The 21,564-nt window shown below is 39.1% G+C and overlaps 1 protein-coding gene across 1 annotated transcript in view; it reads right to left on the reverse strand.

The window, feature by feature from the left end:
- The window catches only part of RECQL (RecQ like helicase), a 33,879-nt gene extending 12,343 nt beyond the window's left edge, over positions 1 to 21,536 (reverse strand). The window contains exons 1-6 of the mRNA XM_073020536.1: positions 21,321 to 21,536; positions 19,448 to 19,508; positions 11,754 to 11,951; positions 10,429 to 10,608; positions 6,742 to 6,848; positions 3,624 to 3,822 (exon numbers count right to left, since the gene is read on the reverse strand). Coding sequence (XP_072876637.1) covers positions 3,624 to 3,822; positions 6,742 to 6,848; positions 10,429 to 10,608; positions 11,754 to 11,951; positions 19,448 to 19,463 — 700 coding nt within the window. The 5' untranslated portion in view covers positions 19,464 to 19,508; positions 21,321 to 21,536. The remainder of the gene's footprint in view (positions 1 to 3,623; positions 3,823 to 6,741; positions 6,849 to 10,428; positions 10,609 to 11,753; positions 11,952 to 19,447; positions 19,509 to 21,320) is intronic.
- Positions 21,537 to 21,564: the final 28 nt, after the last annotated feature.

A 21,564-nucleotide genomic window follows, 5' to 3' on the forward strand; every position in this document is an offset into this window, starting at 1 on the left:
TAATACAGAATATAAAATAAGACATGACATTAAGGACAAATCAGAAAGAGTAAAGAGACATATATGAACCTACAGGTCCTAGTGACTACTGGGATCTGGAGGTGGCAGGGAGGAGGGAGAGAGTGCTAGATTTACCCATTCATCAGTAGATAAATGTTGAACACCTTTTTAATTGGGTGCCAAGCACTTCCCTAGGCACTGAAGATAGAGTGAGTGATGAACAAGACAAAAATGCTATGCAAATGTGTCTGTAATTCAAGCAAAGAAACAAGACAATACAAAGAGTAAGCCAATAAATATGCCATTAGAGAGTGGTAAGTGCTCGTAATGATAAGCCCAGTATAGCTGGGGCTTAAGAAGTAAGAGAGGAAGAGTAGGAAATCAGGTAGACAGATGGGGGCAGATCACCTATTGCCCTATGGGCCCCAGTTAAGAACTTTGGGGTTTTATTCTAAGTACACAGTAGCTACTGGCTAGTTTAGGTAGGGAAGTAACATGATTTGATTTATATTTAGAAAATATCACTGGTTGTTCTGTGGAGAATGAACTGAAAGGGTAAGACCAGAATCACAGACTACTTAGGAAGCTACTGCAGTAGACCAGTGGAAGGGAGCTCAACTGTATGTAAGACGTAGGTGCACAAAGAGTAGACAAACTTGAGATTCATTTTAGAGGCAGAGCTGACAACACTGAGAGGTGGACTGGACCTGCAAAGGGAGCGTAAATCAAGGATGGTGTGTCATCCATCATTTTTTTGTCATCTCTAACCCTACCTTCTATACTCTGCTTTGGGATGCTGCACCAAGGACTCTGCACACTACGCATCAGCTTTGCCTGCTGGCCCTGCGTGGAAGATTCCATGGCTGCTTCCTCCCTAACTGCTTCCTGTGGGCTTGCTTGTGTTCCTGTGACTGCCACCCCAGCAAGGCTTCTCATCCCTACAGCAGCACTTCTTTCCTTAAGAGCAACTAAATACAGCTGGCGGTTTTTTCAGCCTTTGGAGAACCAGCTGTATCACAGATGTACCCCACCTCTGGCTCTACCAAGAGACTCCGGCACCAGGGAGCTCAGTTCCACGGGGGCCTCTCCTTTAAGTTTCTAAGTCTTATTTGTTGCAATCTTTTCTTCCTGTTCTCCCAGCCCTACAGGTGGTTGTTGCTCCTTCCAGCTTTTAACTCCATGATATCTTAGTTTTCTTTTTACTTTTTCAGTTATCTATGTTATCTACTTTTTACCTAGTTCACAATTCTTTATAAAAAATCCTCTGTGTTCAAATAACTGTCTCCTGACTGGAATCTAAATGATAAAGGTAACTGCTACAATTTTGGCTTCAGCAAACAGGTGAGTGAGTGGATGACTTTCTAAGACAGAGAAGACTGAAGGGGAAAATTGCTTGAGAGTGGAGAGGAGAAGGGAGAAAGGAAAGGTGAAGAAAATAAAAAGTTTTTGGTTAGAACGTCGAGTAGAGTTATAGGGAAAATAGTCACTCCCAGTTGAGAAGAAAAAGAGTAGTTCTTTGGGGGGAATTTAGTTTTGTTCATGCTAATTTAGATACACATTTCTGATAAACAATTAGGAGTATAAATTTAAAGTTTAGAAGTTCAATAATTAGATATGGGAATAATGTTTTACACTTCGGCAGCAGATCCACAGAGACAACGTAAGTCATGGTAATACTTAAGCAAGGGTGATAATCGTAAGTGATCACACCACTTAGGTTGAAAATAGGGCAAGAGTCACAAATTGGGTAACTTCAGTGGCCACCAGGTGACAACCATGTGGTGCTATCTGGTTAAGAAAGTGGGGTCCTTAATAGAAAGGAGTAATCATCCTGTTTAAGGCATTTAAATCCATTTAAAATATATAAATAAAAACAATGCCCATAATAATTCTGTAGGTAGACAATGCAGTCTTCGGGCTACAAGCTCACTATCCCTGGAGAAATGTAAGAAAGGGTAAAGACTGATATTTACCCTAGGGAACACTAATATTTAAAACGAAGACAAAGGAAGATGAGCGAAGGAGGTAATAATGGAAAGGAAGACACTGACCAGCATTACTGTACAGTAACCAAGGGAATAGCATGTGGCAAGGTGAGAGGTGAATATATAAAATGCTATTGAAGTTAAGTGGGAAGAGGAATGAAGATGAGACCACGTGATGAAGCCACTGGGGGTGGGTCATCGATGGCCTGTTTCAATAGTACAGTGGTAGCAGAAGGATATGATTCAATTAGTTCAGAATGGGTTAAAGGTGACAAATGGAGATGGTAAGCTGAGAAGTCTGATGGTGACAGAAAGAACAGAAAGAGGACAGTCACATTAAAAGGTGCAAAAGATCAGAAGGGTGTTTTAGTTTCCGTTTTTAGGGAGGGGACAAAAGAGACTCAAGGTGAAGGAGTGAGGAACTTGGCAGTGCAAGATCTTAAGAAGGCAGGAAAGGATGAAATGGGAGTGGTCATGGTTACCCTTATAAAGAAGTGGTCTTTTCTGCCTTAACAAAAGAAACAAAAAAACAACAAAGATTACTAATGTTTGAAAGTAGAAAGAGGAGCTGTTCATACCTGATGGCATCTATTTCCTGTGAAGCAGAAAGCATCTGCTAAGTACAAATTAGGGCCTGAATAGAAAGTTAATGATACGAGACATTTGTTGGAAGGAATGTATAAAGGAGTTGAAATAGGGACAAGTGTAAGGACAGCTGAGGATAATGAAAAGCTGAACGGAGGTATGCAATGTTTTTTTTTTTTTTGGATAATGTTTAGTAGCCAAGCAGCAGGAATAGGGAAAGCAGAAGTCTAGATGAATCCAGCGTCTCAGGCACAACACCTGAAGCAGACTGGCAGAATGGCCAGGCAGTGCAGGGCAAACATAACAGAAGTCAGGGGTAACAGCACAGTGTCTGGACGGGAAAAAGAGTGATTGCTATGTAGGGACAGGAGCCTGGATAAATAAGCCGGGATTAAAAGAGGGATCCAGCAAATCCTAATGAGTGTGAAAAGCTTCAGAAGGAAAAGAGGTTGAAGCCAGGGAGTCAGATTTTTGAATTTAGGATTTTTTTGCATATAACAATTCTGAGTAACTTACTTTAGGCTATGACTGTAGGATTAGGTGGTGGGATGAAGAAAAAGGTCACTAAAATATCTCATCAAAGTTTAATGCTGAGGAGTTGCAGGTGGGTGCTAAAGAGACCCCCAGAATGATGACTAAAGATGACAACTTTGAAACAGATGCAAATTCTTCAACAAATGTGAAGGAATACATAGATGTCATAAATGTCAAAAAGATGTCCACTATCGGCTAGTAAACATATGTGTCCATATTTGTCCATAATTGACAAAGACAGTTAAACTACAGACTACAGAGGGGAATGAAACTAAAGATTCTGCTTCTCAGTCCTCCTCATAATGAGGCAAGATAAAATGAGTAATACAGGCTGATCATCCCAAATCCAAAAAAATCCAAAATTTAAAACCCTTTTGGTTCCAAGCATTCTGGATAAGGGATATTCAACGTGTAACTACATGAGGCTGATTTTAATAGAAGCAGAGATTTCCATCATGCCAAGCTGAGTAAGGACACGGTCTATGACATCAAAAAGCTTTCTAGATAAAACATACATACCAGGTCTGAAATCATGTCCCCACTGACTACAGCAGTGAACTTCATCCACAGCAATTCGAGTGAATCTCCTTGCTTCATAGGCTTTCTCTAGTCTTGACATAAACATTTTGCTTTTTGCAATTTTCTCTGGAGTCACATAAATCAGCTTTAACTCGGAGTTTTTATTTACCATTTCAGCATGAACCCATTTAACATGCTCCTAGTAAAAGAAAAAACAGACACAATGATAGTAAAACTAAGCTGGCAGACTGAAATACTAGGTGGTAAATGAAAACGTTCATTTCTCCAAAGCAATAATAGACTTCGGCTCTTCTAGGAGCAGATGTTTGGTTCATTAAAACTGAAACCATGTCCCAGTACTAAACATCACGGCAGCTGTGTAAATAGCATTCTAGTTATTTACTAACATCTACATTGTTGATGATTTAAAAAAAATTCACTTGACAAAAAAGAACAAAAAAAATGAACATGAACAGATAGTCCAATGAAGAGCATTTATTCTATAAAGGGATAATTCTCAATTGTTCATAATATATTCTAAAATGTGAGCTAGATGCAATTGTTATGGTTATAAAGGTGGGTTTTATTAATTTTAACATTATAATCCCTTTATGTATGTGAACAAAATTTATTATTTATTAACTTCTTAAATGATGCCATCAAATCTTTTAATGTCTTTATTTAAACATAAAGACCATGGGGTTTCACAAAGTATCACTCATTAAATTAAGATAATAATAAATCTTAAAAGCTAACATTTATTAGCTTCTTAGTACTGTAATACAATTCTATATAATACTTAGCACATTAGATGTCATTTTTTTCCTTCTAACCTAAAGAGGACCAAAAAAGTATAAAAACATGCCAGTGAATGGGATAGAAAGAGACAATCAAACTGCTTTCATCATCCCAGCAAAGCAGTTTGTTAATTCCTAGATATATCCTAGGATACAGATGTTCTTTTTTTCTCTCTCCAACTTTTCAAGCAGTAGGGATATATCATGAACTTGTAATTATCTGCAACTTTCTAAACTACTTTCTATTACTATTATGTTCTTTTTCAATTTTAAGAAAGTACATTATTAGAAGGCAGTTTTCTCCACAGATTGATTTTGTTGAATGAAGGAGTAGTTATAATAGAATGACATGGAGTTTAAATAAAACAAAAATATATGAGTAAACTAAAGGAAGCAGGGCTTCTTAGAGGTATGGCTGACTCTAGGTCTGTGCAGGAAATGCATAAAATGAACATGGATTATCTTACTGCAAAAGAAAGCAAGGAGCAGAAGCAATGGGGTTAAGAGAAAAGATTCAGGAACCAACTTAAAGAGGCTCTCACTGCCCAAGGCCAGGACTATTTCAGCATTACATATATACATATTTATATGATTCCAAAGGTGAATCATTATATCTAAAAATTTGTAAGTTTATAGTGATACTTGGGGGAAAAAAATACCTTAAAAATCTTGTTGACCACCTTTGGAGAATGCTAGAAAACCAACTCTTTCTGAAAACTGGGAAAGAAAGGGAAAAAAAATCAAGCATTTTCATCATGCAGAGTTAATGAGGAAGAAGTTCATTTTTGTAGAAAAAGTGTAGCTAATACGAAGAGTGACAGATTTAGGTATCACCATTTTGCACCTCTCTAATGAAAGCATGGCTCTCACAGCGCCACTCAGTGGCTGCTAAAACCATTAGATGAAAAGTTGATAACCAGAGATCAGGCAGACATCACTTGAACCCACTGATGCTTAGCATCACAGAAAGATAACCAGGTACTATGTACCACCTGAGTAATACCACAGTAAGTATATTCTTGCAAAAAACAAAAAAAAAAGTTAAAGAAAAAAGAAAAATTCCAAATACAATCAGGCTTTTAGATCTAACAGGATCCAGTTACCTATGTAACAAACCTGCACATCCTGCACATGTACCCCAGAACTGAAAAGAAAGAAAGAGAGAGAGAGAGAAAGAGAGAAAGAAAGAAACGAAAAGAAAAGAAAAGAAAAGAAAGAAAACACCACAAGGATGCAATCAGGAAAATGTAGAAAGATAGAGGACCATTAATGTGGTTTCTTCAACAAAGAATTTGCATGGGAAATACAAAAGAGATAAAGGGAACCTATGGATAAATCAACCAAATACAATACAATGCATGAATATTATCTGGGCTATATTTAGAAAAAGAAAACATAAAAATGAGACAGAGAAATCTGAATTTTTCATAATTCTAAAGAATTGATATTAAAGTTTTTAAATGTGATGATGGCACAGCACTTTTCTTTAAAGTTAGAGATACATACTGAGGAATTTACAATTAAAATATGATGCCTGGAATTTGTTCTGAATAAATAAACTAAGGGGAAGGGGGTAGGGAAGACTGGAGGTATATAGATTTTTTAAAAATTAGCCATATGTTGATAACTGTTGAAGGGGGAAATGGCTACATGGCAGTTTTTATGCTATTCTCTCTCCTTTTGAAGATTTCAGTAATATGCTTTTTAAAAAAGAATAGGAGGGACATGCTTTATTCTACAGATGACGGTAAAAGGGTCCATCCCTAAATAGAAGAAATTCCATAGGTACAGGGTAACTTCTTAGTAATTCATATTTCATATTTCATTACACTGCATAATTAGAAATTCTCCCTTACTATTTTAGAATGGATAATACGAAACAGGTCAGCAAACGTCTCCTGTAGAGTACCAGACAAAAATATTAGGTTTCGTGGGCTACAAGGTCTCTATCACAACTACTCCACTCTGCCATTATACTGTAAAAGCAGCCACAGACAACATGTAAACAAATGAGCATGGTTGTGTTTCAATAAAACTTTATTTATGGATACTGAAACTTGAACTGCAAATAATTTTCACATTTCACAAAATACTCGTTTTAGTTTTTTTAGCCATTTAAAAATATAAAAACTATTCTTAATTCATGGGACATACAAAAATAGACAGTGGGCCAGAACCAGCCAAGAGCAGTAGTTTGCAACTCCTGATATAAATAGTTCACAGTTTATAATTTTATAAGCAACTCAACTGCAGGTAAAGCTCCTACTTCAGTGAACAGTTTATATTTTTTTTAAAAAAAAAAAAACCCCACTGAAACATACCTTAGAACTTGAAGCATTTAACATGGTTGCTGAAATTCCTAATTGTTTTAAAACCATTAATTGGTCTTCCATAAGAGAGATCAATGGGCAAATGACAAGTGTAAAACCTAAAAGAGAGGGGAAAAAAAGAATCTACCTTAAACTTTACACCACGCTCAGAATCAGTTGCAAACCATTCACCTTCTTTTTTTTTTTTAGAGATGGAATCTTGCTCTGTTGCCCAGGCTAGAGTGCAGTGGCGCGATCTTGGCTCACTGCAATCTCCGCCTCCGGGGTTCAAGCAATTCTCTTGCCTCAGCCTCCCGAGTAGCTAGGAGTACAGGCATCCACTGCCATGCTTGGCTAATTTCTTTTGTATTTTAGTAGAGACAGGGTTTCACTGTGTTGCCCAGGCTGGTCTCGAACTCCTGAGCTCAGGCAATCTGCCCACTTTGGCCTCTCAAAGTGCTAGGATTACAGGCATGAGCTACTGTGCCCAGCCCATTCACCTTCTTAACTTGTGGGCACCGCCCATCAGTTCAGATTAATTTTTAATGCAGCTTTAGTGAAGCTTACTTACATCTTACTCTTATTAATTAGATAAGAATAAATGACCAAACAAGGTAACTATAAGCCAAATAAACAAACATACAACTGAACAGAACTCTATCCTTATAAAAATAAAGACAGATGTTAACATTTCAAATGTTTAATTTGCTATCATTTTAAATAATCACTATCGGTATTTTCAGTAAGGTAACATGTAACAGTTCAAACACTAAACAGTTTCATCAGGGAAAAATTACTACAAAGCTTTCCCAAAAAAACAGTAACAGTTTATAATTTTATAAGCAACTCAACTGCAGGTAAAGCTCCTACTTTTTATATGAGATTAATTTATGCTGAGTAGAAATCAGTGAACAGTTTACTGTCTGAATGAAGTTATGGTAATATGCCCCCTTCCTTATAATTGAAACTGTTTAAAGTACAAAAGCTACTCTACAGTTAAAATTATATGGCTTTACGTTTCTGTAGTTCGTTTCTTACAACAACCTTTGGCAGACTGCAGACATGTTTAAAAAACATAATCAAATTAAGACCTTATTAGGGATTTTGCCCAGTCAGTTATTCTCTCTCCTATTATTTTCACTTTTCCTGACTAGCACCTACTCATTACATTTAAACATGGTCAAGTCTCTCTTATCTTGGAAAACACCGACTATGGTCTGAATGTTGGTATCCCCATGGAAGTGATTAAGTAATGAGGGCTCTGCTTTCGTAAGTGGGATTGGATTAATGCCATTTTACAAGAAGTTTAAGGGGGTGCCTTTTCTTTGCCACCATGTGAGGGTGCAGCAAGAAGGTGCCATCTATGAGAAATACCCCTTCTCTAAACACCAGAATCTATTAGCATCTTGATCTTGGACTTCCCAGCCTCCAGAACTGCAAGCGGTAAACTTCTATTGTTTGTTAATTAACTAATATAAAGCATTCTGTTATAGCAGCTGGAATAGACTTAAGATAACACCTAATTTATGGCCCCCTCTCTTCTTCCCTTCATAGCCATTCTTTTCCAAAGAGCATCCCACACTCACCAGTTCCACTTCCTCAATTCCTACTCACTTCAAACCATTGCTATTTGGTCTCCACCCAGCCATTTCAATAAAATTGCTCCAGCTGAGGTCATAGATGAGTCCTTTGTCATTAAACTCATTGAAACTTAATCCTTATCGTACTTGACATTTTGCTAACAGACATCACTATTAACCACTCCTTCAAACACACCCTTCCCTAGGCTTCTAATAACACCATGCAATCGTGGTTATCCTACATGTTGCTACTCTTTCTCAGCCTTGTCTGCAAGCCCTCTTTCTGTTTATCCCTAAACTCTTGGTGTTCTGGTTTCTGTACTAGGCATTCTTCTCTTCTTATGCTGCTCTGTAATTCATTCCAATGGCTTCAGTGCCATCTCCACACTAACAACCTCCAACTCAGACCTCTACCACCAGGCTTTAGACACAAACATCCTCCTACTCAGGACAATTCCATCTGGATGCCTTAAAGGCATCGTAAATTCAGCACGTCCCAAATAAATTCATCATCTTCCTTCTCTCCACTCCCAAGAGTTCTTTCTCCAGTGTACCCCATTTCAGTGAAGAACCTCGCCATTTGTCCAAGCCTAAAATTTGAGCATCATTCTTGACTATTCTTTCTCCTTTCCCCACAGGCAATAAATACCAAGTCCCACTGAATCTATCTTCCAGATGTATCTGGAATTCATCTAACTGCTAGAATTATCCTTCTAAACCATGAAATAATGAGTCTCTTACCTGTGTAAAACCCTTCAATGGCTTCCTGCTAAAATAAGGAAAAGTTTTTAAAAATAAGACTCTTTCCACATATCTTACCACTGACTGCCACATAGGAATTCCTCTAGGTTACTGAATACATCATAATGTGAATGTTCTCTCTTGCTTTTGGATCTCACACATGTTGCTTTTCTGAATGAACACCCTTCCTTCCCTGTCCCTTCTGTCTACTCACCCTTTAACTTTTAGCTTAAACATCACTCCCTCAGAACAGTTTTCCCTAGACTAGATCTTTGCACAGTCTTAATTCCCTATTAAAACCTATATCCCAAAATTCTTATTGCAATTGCTTGCAATTACCCGTATTTTCTAAACCAGGGATCAACAAAGTAAGGGCTGGTTGCCTATTTTTGTAAGTTATTTTAATGGAACACAGCTACACCCATGTGTTTACACATTACCTGTGGCTGCTTTTGTGCTAGAATGGCAGGGTTGAAGAGCTGCCAAGGAGACCATATGGACCACAAGCCTATATTATTTACTACCCTTTCAAGAAAAAGCTTGCTGACCCCTTGCTACTCCCCAATCAGTAACATCAGTAGCACCAGAGAACTTGTTAGAAATGCAGGATCTTTGGTCTCACATAAAATCAGAATCTGCACGTAATCAAATCCTCAGGCGATTCTTATGTACACTAACGTCTGAGAAAGTGCTACTCTACACTATGAGTTCTGTGAAAACTAAGACCACGCCCATTTTGCTCACTACTGTACCTCCCAGCGCCTAGCACCGTGGCAGACACTCAATGAAGATCTGGGACTAGAATTCAGGTCTACTGATTCTTCTTCTAGAGTTGCTTCTCCTACAACATTTTTGGGGGTTTTTGCCCCTTTTATTTTCTGTTCTAGTGTTCTATAGCGCTATAGGGTGAATATGATTAACAGTAATTTAGTATAGGGTTTTGAAAAGCTTAGAAGAGAGGATTTTGAATGTTCAGTACAATATGCTTTTAAATTTATGTTTCAGGAACCAGATAAAAGGATTAATCTCAGAAGTTTTAAAAATTCCCCCTTTAGGTAGAGAGGAGGGCAAGGGTTGAAAAACTGCCTATCGGGTATTGTGTTGACTACTTGGACGATGGATCATTAGAAGTCCAAAGCTCAGCATCACACAATATACTCATGTAACAAACTTGCACATATATGCTGAAACTAAAATAAAAAATAAGTAAATTCCCCCTTTGAGCGAAACTTTAAATTTCTATTAATATAGAGGAAATCAAACAAAAATGCACTTGATTTTTACATATGTATGATTAGAAATTATTTTTAAAAATAATTTAAAATGTATGATGACAAAGCACTTCTTCAACTCTAAATTAATTTTTATTAGTACACACCATCTGAACATAATGCTGGCAACTGGTAACATAAGCTCTTTCCACCTCCTGTAGGCATAACAAGAAATACCTCCTTTCCAGCCATTGTTACGTTAATAGTTTCAAGCTGAAGTGGTCTGAACTTCTGCAGCTTAAAGACATTTTGCAGAACATCTTTAACTTTACCAGACCATGGAAAATCTAGAAAAAGAAAGATAAGAACCAGACAAACATATAATACTATTATAGAAGTTTGATAAGAATGAGACAAACATATATAAGACCTCTAATACTTATAGACCATTAAACTTTTATGATAATAATTTTGAGATTAACTCACTAGTTAAGCAAAAACAAATTAAATGATGTGTTATAAGACATAGTAGGCGTGGTGGCTCATGCCTAGGCTCCTAACAGTTTTGGGAGGCCAAGGCAGGAGGATTACTTGAGTTCAGGAGTTCGAGACCAGTCTGAGCTCAAGCGATAGCAAGACTCTGTCCCTATAAAAAATATTTAAAAGTAGCCGGGTGTGGTGCTGTGCACCTGTAATCCCAGTTACTAGGGAGGCTGAGGAGGGAGGATTGCTTGAGGCTGGGACTTTGAGGCTGCAGTGAGTTGTGGTTGTGCCACTGTACTCCAGCCTGGGGAACAAAGCCAGACCCTATCTCAGAAAAGACCCTATCTCAAAAAAAAAAAAAAAGTAACGAATGTAAAAATTTGCCAGTTGAGAATTAACCCACACAAGAGAGGAAGGTGTTTGATCAGGTATTTGAAAAATAGTCTCAGTGCTGATCAGAGAATTTACAGCATCATCAAATACTCAAATATCAAGAACAAAGTGAACAATTATCTGGAATTTTTGGTGAAAATATCTTGTTTAGACGTGAATCATTAAAAAGCAACATCCACAAAAACCACAATTCCTTCTAGAGTTATTCTAATTATCATATTATAGTACTCTATTTATAATCGATAAACATGATGTTGGATAAGATCTTGGATCATGAAAGGTTTGTTCACTAGGGCAGGAAAATAATCTAAACTTTGGCAAGGAGTTTGTATTTTTTTTTTCTTGTTTGTTAATGTAAGTGAAATAAGTATCTCATTTTCTAAGCATGATCAATGTTGCCAGAACAATAATTGGAAAACAATGTCTGAATAATAAAAGCTTAATTTAAAGACTACAGAACATTAGGGAAAGAATGATCCACCTGCAAGTTTCCCATTCCACTGGAGAAATGGCCAGTTTCACCTCTAAGCCTACGGGAAAGCACTGACCTAGCAAGAATTCATTCTAGCTTTTTAAAAAACGAGAAGAAACAAAACTAGCAAAAAGAAAAGTTAACCTTCTTTATTCCAAGCGGCAGGTGAAGAATCATGTTCGTTGCTTGCCCCGGCATCAGAATCCTCCAAACACTGCTTTATTTTCTTGGTTAGGACTTTTTTTTTCTGAATAAGCTCTTGTTGCCTTTCCGTTAGTTCTTGAATTTGAATTTCTACTGCATGTAGCTCGCTGGTTATAGAATCTAGTTCCTCAGTCAGAGCTATGGGAGGCAGCGGGGATACAATGATTAGACAGAGTAAATTACAACTTTAGGTCTCCAGATTGATTGTTGGGTGTTCCCCACCATATCAATTACAGATGAACTTGAAGTAGCATAGCAAAATGGTTAAGAGCATGTTTTTGAGTCATACAGACCTAAGTTAAATCTCAGGTCCTCCTTTTACCTGCTGAGTGACCTCAGGCAAGATGCCTACCTGTATCCCCATTTCCCTTCCTGTAAAATGAGGATAATATCTAACTTTCATCGTATTTTTATAAAGAGCTAGTGAGATAATATATTAAGAGTTCTAGACACAGTACCTGGTACACAGTCAAATATTTAATACATGATAATTTTTTTATTATGTTGGAGAGAAGTGGTCTAACAATCTCCTAAGTCATTTAAGTAGAACAGACTTTGAAGCAAAAGGAGGCTAATGCCCTAATTACTTTGCTAGTACTTTATTGAAGGCATTCCTATTTGGGCTCATTTGATGGTTGATAAGGAGTTGGTAATTATAAACAAGAGGATGTAGTAAGTAAGAGAAATCAAGTGTAGTATTCGAATTGGCATTTTATCTCCTTTGTAACTAATTTATAATGAAACCTCAGTGTATGATTCTAATCAATCTAAGTATTAAAGTCAAAAAGTGAGATGATTTTTGATACCACATCAATGGAAGCTAGAAAAATCTTAAGACATTCTTGGTGCGTTCTCATATACCTGCCTGTATTAATCAGTATACAGGTTTAATGTGTCCCTTCATGAGATAAAATGTATGGTTGTGATTTAAAATAGGATGTTGGGGTGCCTTTTCATTGTACCAATTGCCATCATCCCTTGTATCAACCCTTCCCTGCATGACTTTGGGTTAAGTTTGGCCACAAGTGAACTCTGCATGAGATTTAGAAGGCAGAAATAAAGCAGCAGCCAGTTTTACATTGGGATGGTTGGCCTAAGGCCAGGTGCTTCTGCAACTCACTCATGATATTAGCAATCTGCTACCTCACTTTGTTGATGTGGGGCAGAAGCCAGCTCCCCCAGCTCCTGCTAAATCTTCTCGGTGGAACAACTTGGCCCACAGCTTCTTTGGCTTCTTGGTCATGTTGCTGAGCAACCTTCTGTGACAAGAACACTAGCTTTTCAGCAGGACACCAGCATCCTAACTTTGTCCTCATGAGTTTCAACTTATCCTTGCAGCTTCCAGCTCATCCATACCCTCCCACACTTCACACCCATCTTCCTTTCTCACTGCTGGTACTGCTGACTTCAGGACCAGAGGCTGACTCAGGGATAGCTGCTTAACCAGCTCCCATGATCACATAAGGTTTAATACCCATAATAAAACTTATAGCACTCATAATGGTTCAGCATACCTGATTGAACCCTAACCAATACAGAATTTTGATCCACAAGAACAGAAACTAAATAGGTTCTCTGAATTGCTTCTGGGCCACATAGAATTGGTTTTCTGATCTGATTAGATTTCAAGGCATTAATAACCCTGTTTCCACTGATAAAGGGAACATAACTATTCTATGTCACCATGCAGTGAAAAAAGTTATTTAAATCATCATCCATAGACAACAGTAGATAAATACTAGAGAAGGCAAGGCTGTGGGTGACAAAGTGTTTGCTGTTACAAACATTTTGGTGAGAATACTGGGGTTGACTGGTTGCTTCTAAGTGTGCAAAGAACTCAGGGGAAAAATGTAGGATCTGCATTAAGGAACCTCAAAGTTTCTATGACTGTCCTTAAAAAAACCTTATCCCCTATAGGTAAAGGGCCAATATTTTGTAAAAAGAGCTGTAAGTCTAAATCCTACAGATGGCTGAATTTCAGTACAAACTGAATTATCAACCTTGCAGGGACTCTTACTATAAAGTCAGCACACTGACTGGGAAGGAGACTCTGAAATTTGGAGGGGAACATAAGGGCAGACTCCAATGAAGCAGGTTACCTTAAACCACTAAATTATGCCAAGTCTCTTCTAACCTGCCTTCCCTTTCTGAAACAATGTCCCCCTAACTGAAGTCCTCACAATGGTCCTCGTTGCCTTGTATGGGACTGCTAATCCTCCTAAGAATCAGCCTCTACCATCTTTCAGTGCTTTAAGATCCAGGAAGTCCTAGAAGATAAAACACAAAGATGTAACCTGTTGAAAGACATGATATGCACCAAAAGAGCTGCATTTGCCAAAACATATCAAGAGAAATTGTGTTCATCCATTTTACATTGATATAAAGGCATATCCGAGGCTGGGTAATTTATAAAAGGAAATAAGTTTATTTTGCTTATGGTTCTGTAGGCTATACTAGGAGCATAGTGCTGGCATCTGCTTCTTGTGAGGACCTCAGGAAGCTTCCAATCATGACAGAAGACAAAGGGGGGCAGGTATGTCACACAGTGGGAGATGGAGCAAGGGAGAGAGGAGGCAGTGCTAGCCTCCTTTAAACAACCAGCTCTCGCGTGAACTAACAGAGCAAGAACTCACTCATTACCATGGGGAGGGCACCAAGCCATTCATGAGGGATCCTGCTCCATGACCCAAACACCTCCCACTAGGCTCACCTCCAACACTGGAGGTCACATTTCAACATGAGATTAGGAGGAGACACATATCCAAACTACATCAGAAACCTAGAGAATGTATATGGGAATAGATCATAAAGTACTGAAACAGGGTTTATGGAATACAATGTTGAATTAAGCTAAGCTTATTGATATGGGCTCACTAAGAAATTCTAGATTTAATGTTCTACATAGTGGCCAGGAGTGGCCGTAGTAATTTGCTTGGCTCATTGCCTGAAACCTGGCCTCAAAGATGAATGTCAGAAAACTAGGATGGAATAAAACAAGTGTAGCGTCCAGTGAGGCTGGACTTCTGGAATTTCCTGGGCGTGCTCTAAAGGAAGGTATTCAGAGGCTTAGAGAGAGAGCAGTGCCAGAGTGGATGATCAAATGGATTGATCATCCACTCCCTTGCTGTACCCCAGGAGAATCTAGAGTCTCCTTTCACCAAGACGGTGAAAAATACAGTCATGAGGGGAGCCCCAGCATCAGCGGAGCTCTTCAGGGATGCTGGGGCTCCCCTGGCTGTTCTCTGTAAGCTAGGAATGACAGTGGGAAATACCATCTTCCAAGTAGACTACCTGATTCAACGACAATGATGGATTCCAAGGTATGGGGGCTGAACAGCGGCAATTGAATGTATGACCAAAAATAAAGTGGATGTGGTTGCCATGAAGGGCAACAGAGCTGAGGCAGCAATCAGAATAGTTTGACCCACACGATCTTGGATTGGCTAGTTGACTGCGATGTCCCTGAAATGGAAATAGATTACTTGATTTGTATATGCAGAATAAAAAGCTCCGATTCTGGTAAACAGAACCAGAAACACCACAACACGGCGACCATCCTTCGACCAATTTCCAGAATTGAACCAACTTATAGAACCAGAGGCCCTTGAATAAGGCAGAGGTTGGAGCCCCTTGGGGAAGGACTCTACCACACAACTAAAAATATATGTAATGAATCTTCCTACTAGTCTTCACTAGAGATGTTTATTAGGGTAACTGTGCATTAGAAAAAGAGAAATCACTTCTCAGAAACTACTGGACATTAGCTGTGAACTGATGCTAATTCTTAGAAAACCAAAATGCCATGGTGATCCACCAGTCAGAGTAAAAACTCGACTTAAGTGAGGTAATCAATGCAGTTTTGGTTGCCAGAGATTTAAAAGGTAGAAATAAAGCAATAGCCATATTTTCTGTATTTAAGAAACTCAGTGTAAGGGCAGGCTGGTGATCTCATTGGCATGGGGGAGGAGCAGGCTCAAGTCCAGTGGCTGCTAGTGATATACAGCAGACCTTCTAATCTGCTACGTGATTATTTCCTCAGTTCCAGAATGTATACCGAGAACAGATATATTCAGCAAGTGGCAGAATCCACACATTGGTCTCCTGGCCCATAATTAAGGATTATCATGATAGGAAAGGTCAAGTGGAAGCCAGCAAAACTGCCTTTACCACCCAATACAGCAAACCAAAAATAATACTGCCTACATCAAGGGCTTGAAAGATGTAAAGATAATGACGACTTCCACGTTGCATTCAGCTCACCTATGTGGTGTATGCAGAAGCCAATGGATTCTGGAGATTGAGAGTGAAGTATGCCAAAATTAATAAGGTTGTGGCTCCAACAGCAGCCACTGTTCCAGCTGTAATTTCATTAATGAGACAGAACACATACCCTGGCATCTGGCTTCAGCTATTGATCTGTTGAATGTTTTATTCTCCATACCCATGTACCTGTTATTATAGCAGAGGGAAACAGTATAGCACAGTAAAAGCAGTTTGCTGAGCCAGCAATGTATCCTTACTCTCCCACCTCAAAGCTGTATCTACTCTCTAGCTCTAATCTAGTCTGCAGGGGTCCTGCTTGCCTTTTCATTCCACTAGACATTACACTCGCTCTCTGCATTGATGATTTCACGCTTGCCTGACCTGCTGAGCAAGAAGCAGCAGTAGCAGCTACTACAGACAAATTGCTAAGAGAGACTCTTGCCAGAGGATATAAGATAAATCCCATAAAAATTCAGAAGCCTGAATTTTTCTCACCTTGGTGAGAGTCAAAGGGTATGGGGCATGTTGAGCGATCCGATCTCTTCTAAAGTGAAGGATAAGTTTTGACATCTGGCCCCTCCTATTACTAAGAGAGCAGCACACAGCCTAATGGACTACTTGGATTTGGGAGGCAACACACACCTAATTTACCAAGTAACCCCAAAATTTGCCTGTTTTGAGTAGGACCTCGAACAAGAGGTAATGCCATGATACAATCTTCTCTTACCATTGAGCCATATGACCCAACAGATTTGATGGTGCTGTAAGTCTGTGATGAATGGGGATGTTATATGACACCTTTGGCCTACAGATGAGTCACAACAAAGATGATTAGGATTTTGGAGCAAAGCTTAGAGAACTCTTACCCTTTTGGAAACAATTTCTGGGTTACTCCTGGGTCTTACAAGAGACTAAGTGACTATGTGACCCGTGCTGCCTATCATCAACCAGGTGTCATCTGACCGATCAATTCATTAGGCAGACCTCCATCATCACAATGGAGCTGGTATATGCCAAAGGGAGCAGGTTCTAAGTGAAGGCATGAACAAGAAGTCCGAATGCTCATGCACCATGCTCCCCTTTGCCTCCTCCTCCTCAACCTGCACCTATGACCTCATGACGGGATCCCCTGTAACTAAGGAAGAAACAAAATGCAGGCCTAATTTATAAAAGATTCTGCATGATATATTGTCACCACCTGAAAGTGAACAACTAAAGCACTCTAGCATCTCTCCAGAGAGGCCCTGAGAAACATTGGAGATGGGAAATCCTCCCCGTCAGCAGTAAGCAGTGCACATAGTTACTCACTTTGCCAGAGGAATACATCCACAGTATCATAGGCAATGGTTAATGATTAGCAGGATGGTTAGCAACCTGGAAGGTAGCAAATAGGAAAACTGCTGGCAATGAGGTCTGAGAAAGAGATGTATGTATAGACCTCTCTGAATGGTCAGTGTGAAGGTATTTGAGTCCCATGTTAATGCTCACTGAAAACAACCTCCACAAAAGATAATCATAATCAATCAGGTAGACTAGATGACCTGGACATGGACCACACCTGTCCTTGCACAACGAAATCAAGAACAAAGTGCCTTCTGCAACATGGATTGTCACTCACGAAGACCCATCTGGCTACATCCACAGCTAAGTGCCCAACCTGCAAACAGCTCATACCAACCTTGAGTTCCAATGGAGGCGCCATTTTCTGTGGGGACAGTCAGATGCTCGATGGCAAAGTGACTGCATTGGAAACATCTATAATGAAAGGCAGCACTTTGTTCTCACTGATACAGATGCATACTCTGGATATGAATTTACCATCCCTGCCTGCAGTGCTCTATCATGTCCACTCTGCATGAATTCAGGGAATTCCTGCTGACTGTCATCGTATTCCCCACCAAATTACTTCTGACCAAAGAACTCATTTATAGCAAATGAAGCACAACAGAAGGCTCATGTTTAAGAAATTAACTGGTTTAACTATGTTCCCCAATACCCTGAAGCAGCTGGCCTGAGGAAATAATGGAGTGGCATTTTGCAGACTCAATTATGCTGCCGGCTGGTTATCAGCACTTTAAAGGCTAGACTGGTAGCCTCCAGGATATGGCATGCTATACATGAGTGCATAGTGCTGCTTCTCCCATTGCCACAATTCACGGGAATCAGGGGTGGAAATGGGAGTGGAGCCTTACCCTTAGTGATTCACTAGTGAAATTTTTGCTTCCCATCCTTGAAACGTCAGACTCTTGTTGGCCTAGAGGTCTTAGTTACCAAGAAAGAAATGCTTGTACCAGGGGAAAATACAGTAGTTCCATTAAACTGGAAGTTGACTGCTACTTGGCCACTTTGGGTTCCTCATGCCAACAAATGAACAGGCAAAGAAGGGGATTACTGTACTGGCTGGGGTAAGTGATCCTGACTACTAAGGGGAAATCAGACAGCTGCCACACTATACGGATAAGGAGGAGTATGTCTGGAAAGCAGAAGATCCTCTAAGGCACCTCTCAGTATTCTCTTATCTTGTGATTAAAATTAATTAAAAACTATAATAACCAAATATAGGAAACTACTAAGGCAAGTAGTCCCCACCAAGCAAAGACCCGTTACCAACGGAGAACCAAGGAATATGGAATGGGGAGTTGAAGAAGGCAGTTGTAAAGTACAAGCTATGACCACAGGACCCATTGAAAAACAAGAACTCTAATAGCTGTAAGCCATTCTTCCTTTTTAACATTTGTATATAAACCAAGTTGGGGTTTTTCCTTTTATTTGGTCCTTCTCCGATACATTACAGTATTACCAAGGAGGACATGATTCAGCAAGAAGAGAAATGAGCATCACCCAAAGACGAATAAAGATAATTTGTACCTGCTCTTTTGGGGAAGGAGTCAGTGTATACTCAGCTGTAAGAGAAATAGGCAAAAGAATGATTCTGCTATTGCCTTCATTTGGATACAAATAAGGTAAAAATTAGACACAAAAGGACAAATGTTGTATGATTCCATTTATATGAGGTACCTAAAATAGTCAAGAAACAGAAAGTAGAATAGTGGCTATCAGGGATTAGGAGAAGAGAAGTAATGGAAAGCTATGAATTAATGAGTATAGAATTTTAGTTTGCATAAATGAAAATGCCCTGGAGATGGATAGTGTTGATGGTTGCCCAACAATCTAAATGCATTTAATGCCAATGAATTATTCACTTAATAATAGTTAACATGGCAAAGTTTGTAATATATATTTTACCTAAATAAAAAAGCTGAAGAAAATCATTTCTATAATCAGAATTTTTAAAACAAACATTTTTTTCAAATATCATACAAATAGATATAGAACAGAAGAAACAAGAAAATGTAATCATTGCTACTAACCTGAAACGGACGCCATTCTTTTTCTTTCCAAATTTGTTTCTAAAATAATCCAAATTTCTTTCTAAAAATAAAAGCACACAGTGACAACAAGTTTTTAAAAACAGTACTATTAATGATGTTCACTCAACAGTAATCTGTCATTCCTAAGCATGAAAAATGTTAGAAAGTAAATTATATACTGCAGTGACCTTTCAAATAAGAACCACATGGTTCTTTCAACACTAATTTTTTCTGGAAAACTCTCTATATTTCAGCTTAATAACCCACAAGACTCAGAACAACTAACTCTAGATTTAAGAGAAGTGTCCAAAGTCACATAAACGCATACATGACAAATACAGTAGCAATAACACTTAGCAAACATCCACCCAATATAAAGTGATGTAACAAAAAACAGCAAATATTCAACAGTTCGAGCACCAATGGCTATGTGACTAAATTACTATGTTACACAAAGTTGCACATGCTGTTCCTCTAAGCTTCTTTCCCTACTTGTAAAACTGGGAGGACTGCAATCTTATAAATAAATTGGATAGATTCAAGTGTACCAGATTAAGCAAAATACATCAACATAAATAATAAAATTAATCATCTAACATTTTATTGAGCACTTGCTCAATAAAATTACAATATAAGTTCAATCTTAAAAGAGAAATTGGTATTCTATAAAGCTAGATTTTTAAAAGGGGAGAACACAAGAAGGTTAGAAGTGGGGGGAGGGGAAAATGGTTTGTATTAATGAACTCTAAATATCTATGAATGACTAAAACCTAAGCATGCATATGGACAAGTGGAAAATGGGGCTTGAGAGTGGAAACTTTAAATTCCCCATAATCCTAAAAACACCTCTTCTATCGCTCTAATATGGACACTTTCTAAAACTAAGATGCTCTCCAAAAGTCACTTCTGCAACACCTATCCTTAGACTGCTGACCTTATACCCTTTCTACACAGAATTCTGAAGCCTCCACTAGGCTGGAAAGATAGGCTGACTCTTTTTTGCCTTGCTAAAGAATGTGGAATCACCACACCATTAAAAGAAGGCTAAATAGGAGAGTAAACCAAGGACTTCTAATTCTTTATACAAACATCTCTTCACGTAACGAAAATGTAACATTCCTTCCATAGACTGTAAGGTCCTTTAGCAGGGCTGGGGTTCAGTCTCTTCACCTTTGTATCCGCACAGCCCAGCAAAATGCCTTGATATAGTGAGGGCTCAGGTTTGCTAAGGCAGCAGGAGCTGTTTCTACCCTTATGAAAAGACACAGTCTATATATCCAATTTCCCCCCACGATTTTAAATTACTCCTTTGATTATGCCGTTAAAAGACTGCTCCTTCCCAAAATGATGTGATTTGTTAGCAAAAGATATCTCAACATAAAATGTATCCAGAAATTGAACTACAGCGGATCTGTCACTCAGAAGTATAAGCTAGGCATCCACAAGAAAAATGTTACAGGGTGACAGCCAGTCATCAATGTTGGAGGAAACGACACTGAGGTACTATAGGCTAAATCCTCTCTCTCCCCGCCACCTGCATTTAGAGGCAATAGTAATTGAATATTAATAACGCCCTTCCTTCCGCTGCTGTGAAGCAGTGGATGGAAGAAGCATCCCCAGTAGTATTTACCAACAAATGGCAGCTGCTAATAAACAGGCTTCGGTGGCCAAGCCTCCTGCATGGAAAAGAGTGGGGAGATCAAAAGACCCGTCAGCAGGCGAACGTGCCCCTAAAGGCCCGAGTTCTCGGAGCAGAGCAGTGATTAACGTTCCGGTTTCTCCTCCGCCAATGTGTGGGCGAAAGGAAGTGACCCGCTACAGACCGGCCTCGCCCTCCAGCAGGAAAGGGAAGGATCAAACAAGAAATGCACACCCTTGACCCTTCAAAGCTGTAACAGTAGTTATCCCAGAGCCTCTCCCCACTGAGGAGCCCAGTCTGACTCTCCGGTGTCCGACTCTCCTGTGTCCGACTCTCCGATCTCCGACTCTCGGATCTCCGACTTCAAAGAACCCAGGCCTCGAGCCGATCTTTCCTCTGCTCCGGAGTAAAATCTTCCCGCCACCCAGCTGAGAGCATCCACCCTTCCGGGTCGGTCCGTTCAGCCAATCACAAATAA

The sequence above is a fragment of the Chlorocebus sabaeus genome, chromosome 11 (assembly GCF_047675955.1).
Source record: "Chlorocebus sabaeus isolate Y175 chromosome 11, mChlSab1.0.hap1, whole genome shotgun sequence".
NCBI classification, from domain to species: domain Eukaryota; kingdom Metazoa; phylum Chordata; class Mammalia; order Primates; family Cercopithecidae; genus Chlorocebus; species Chlorocebus sabaeus.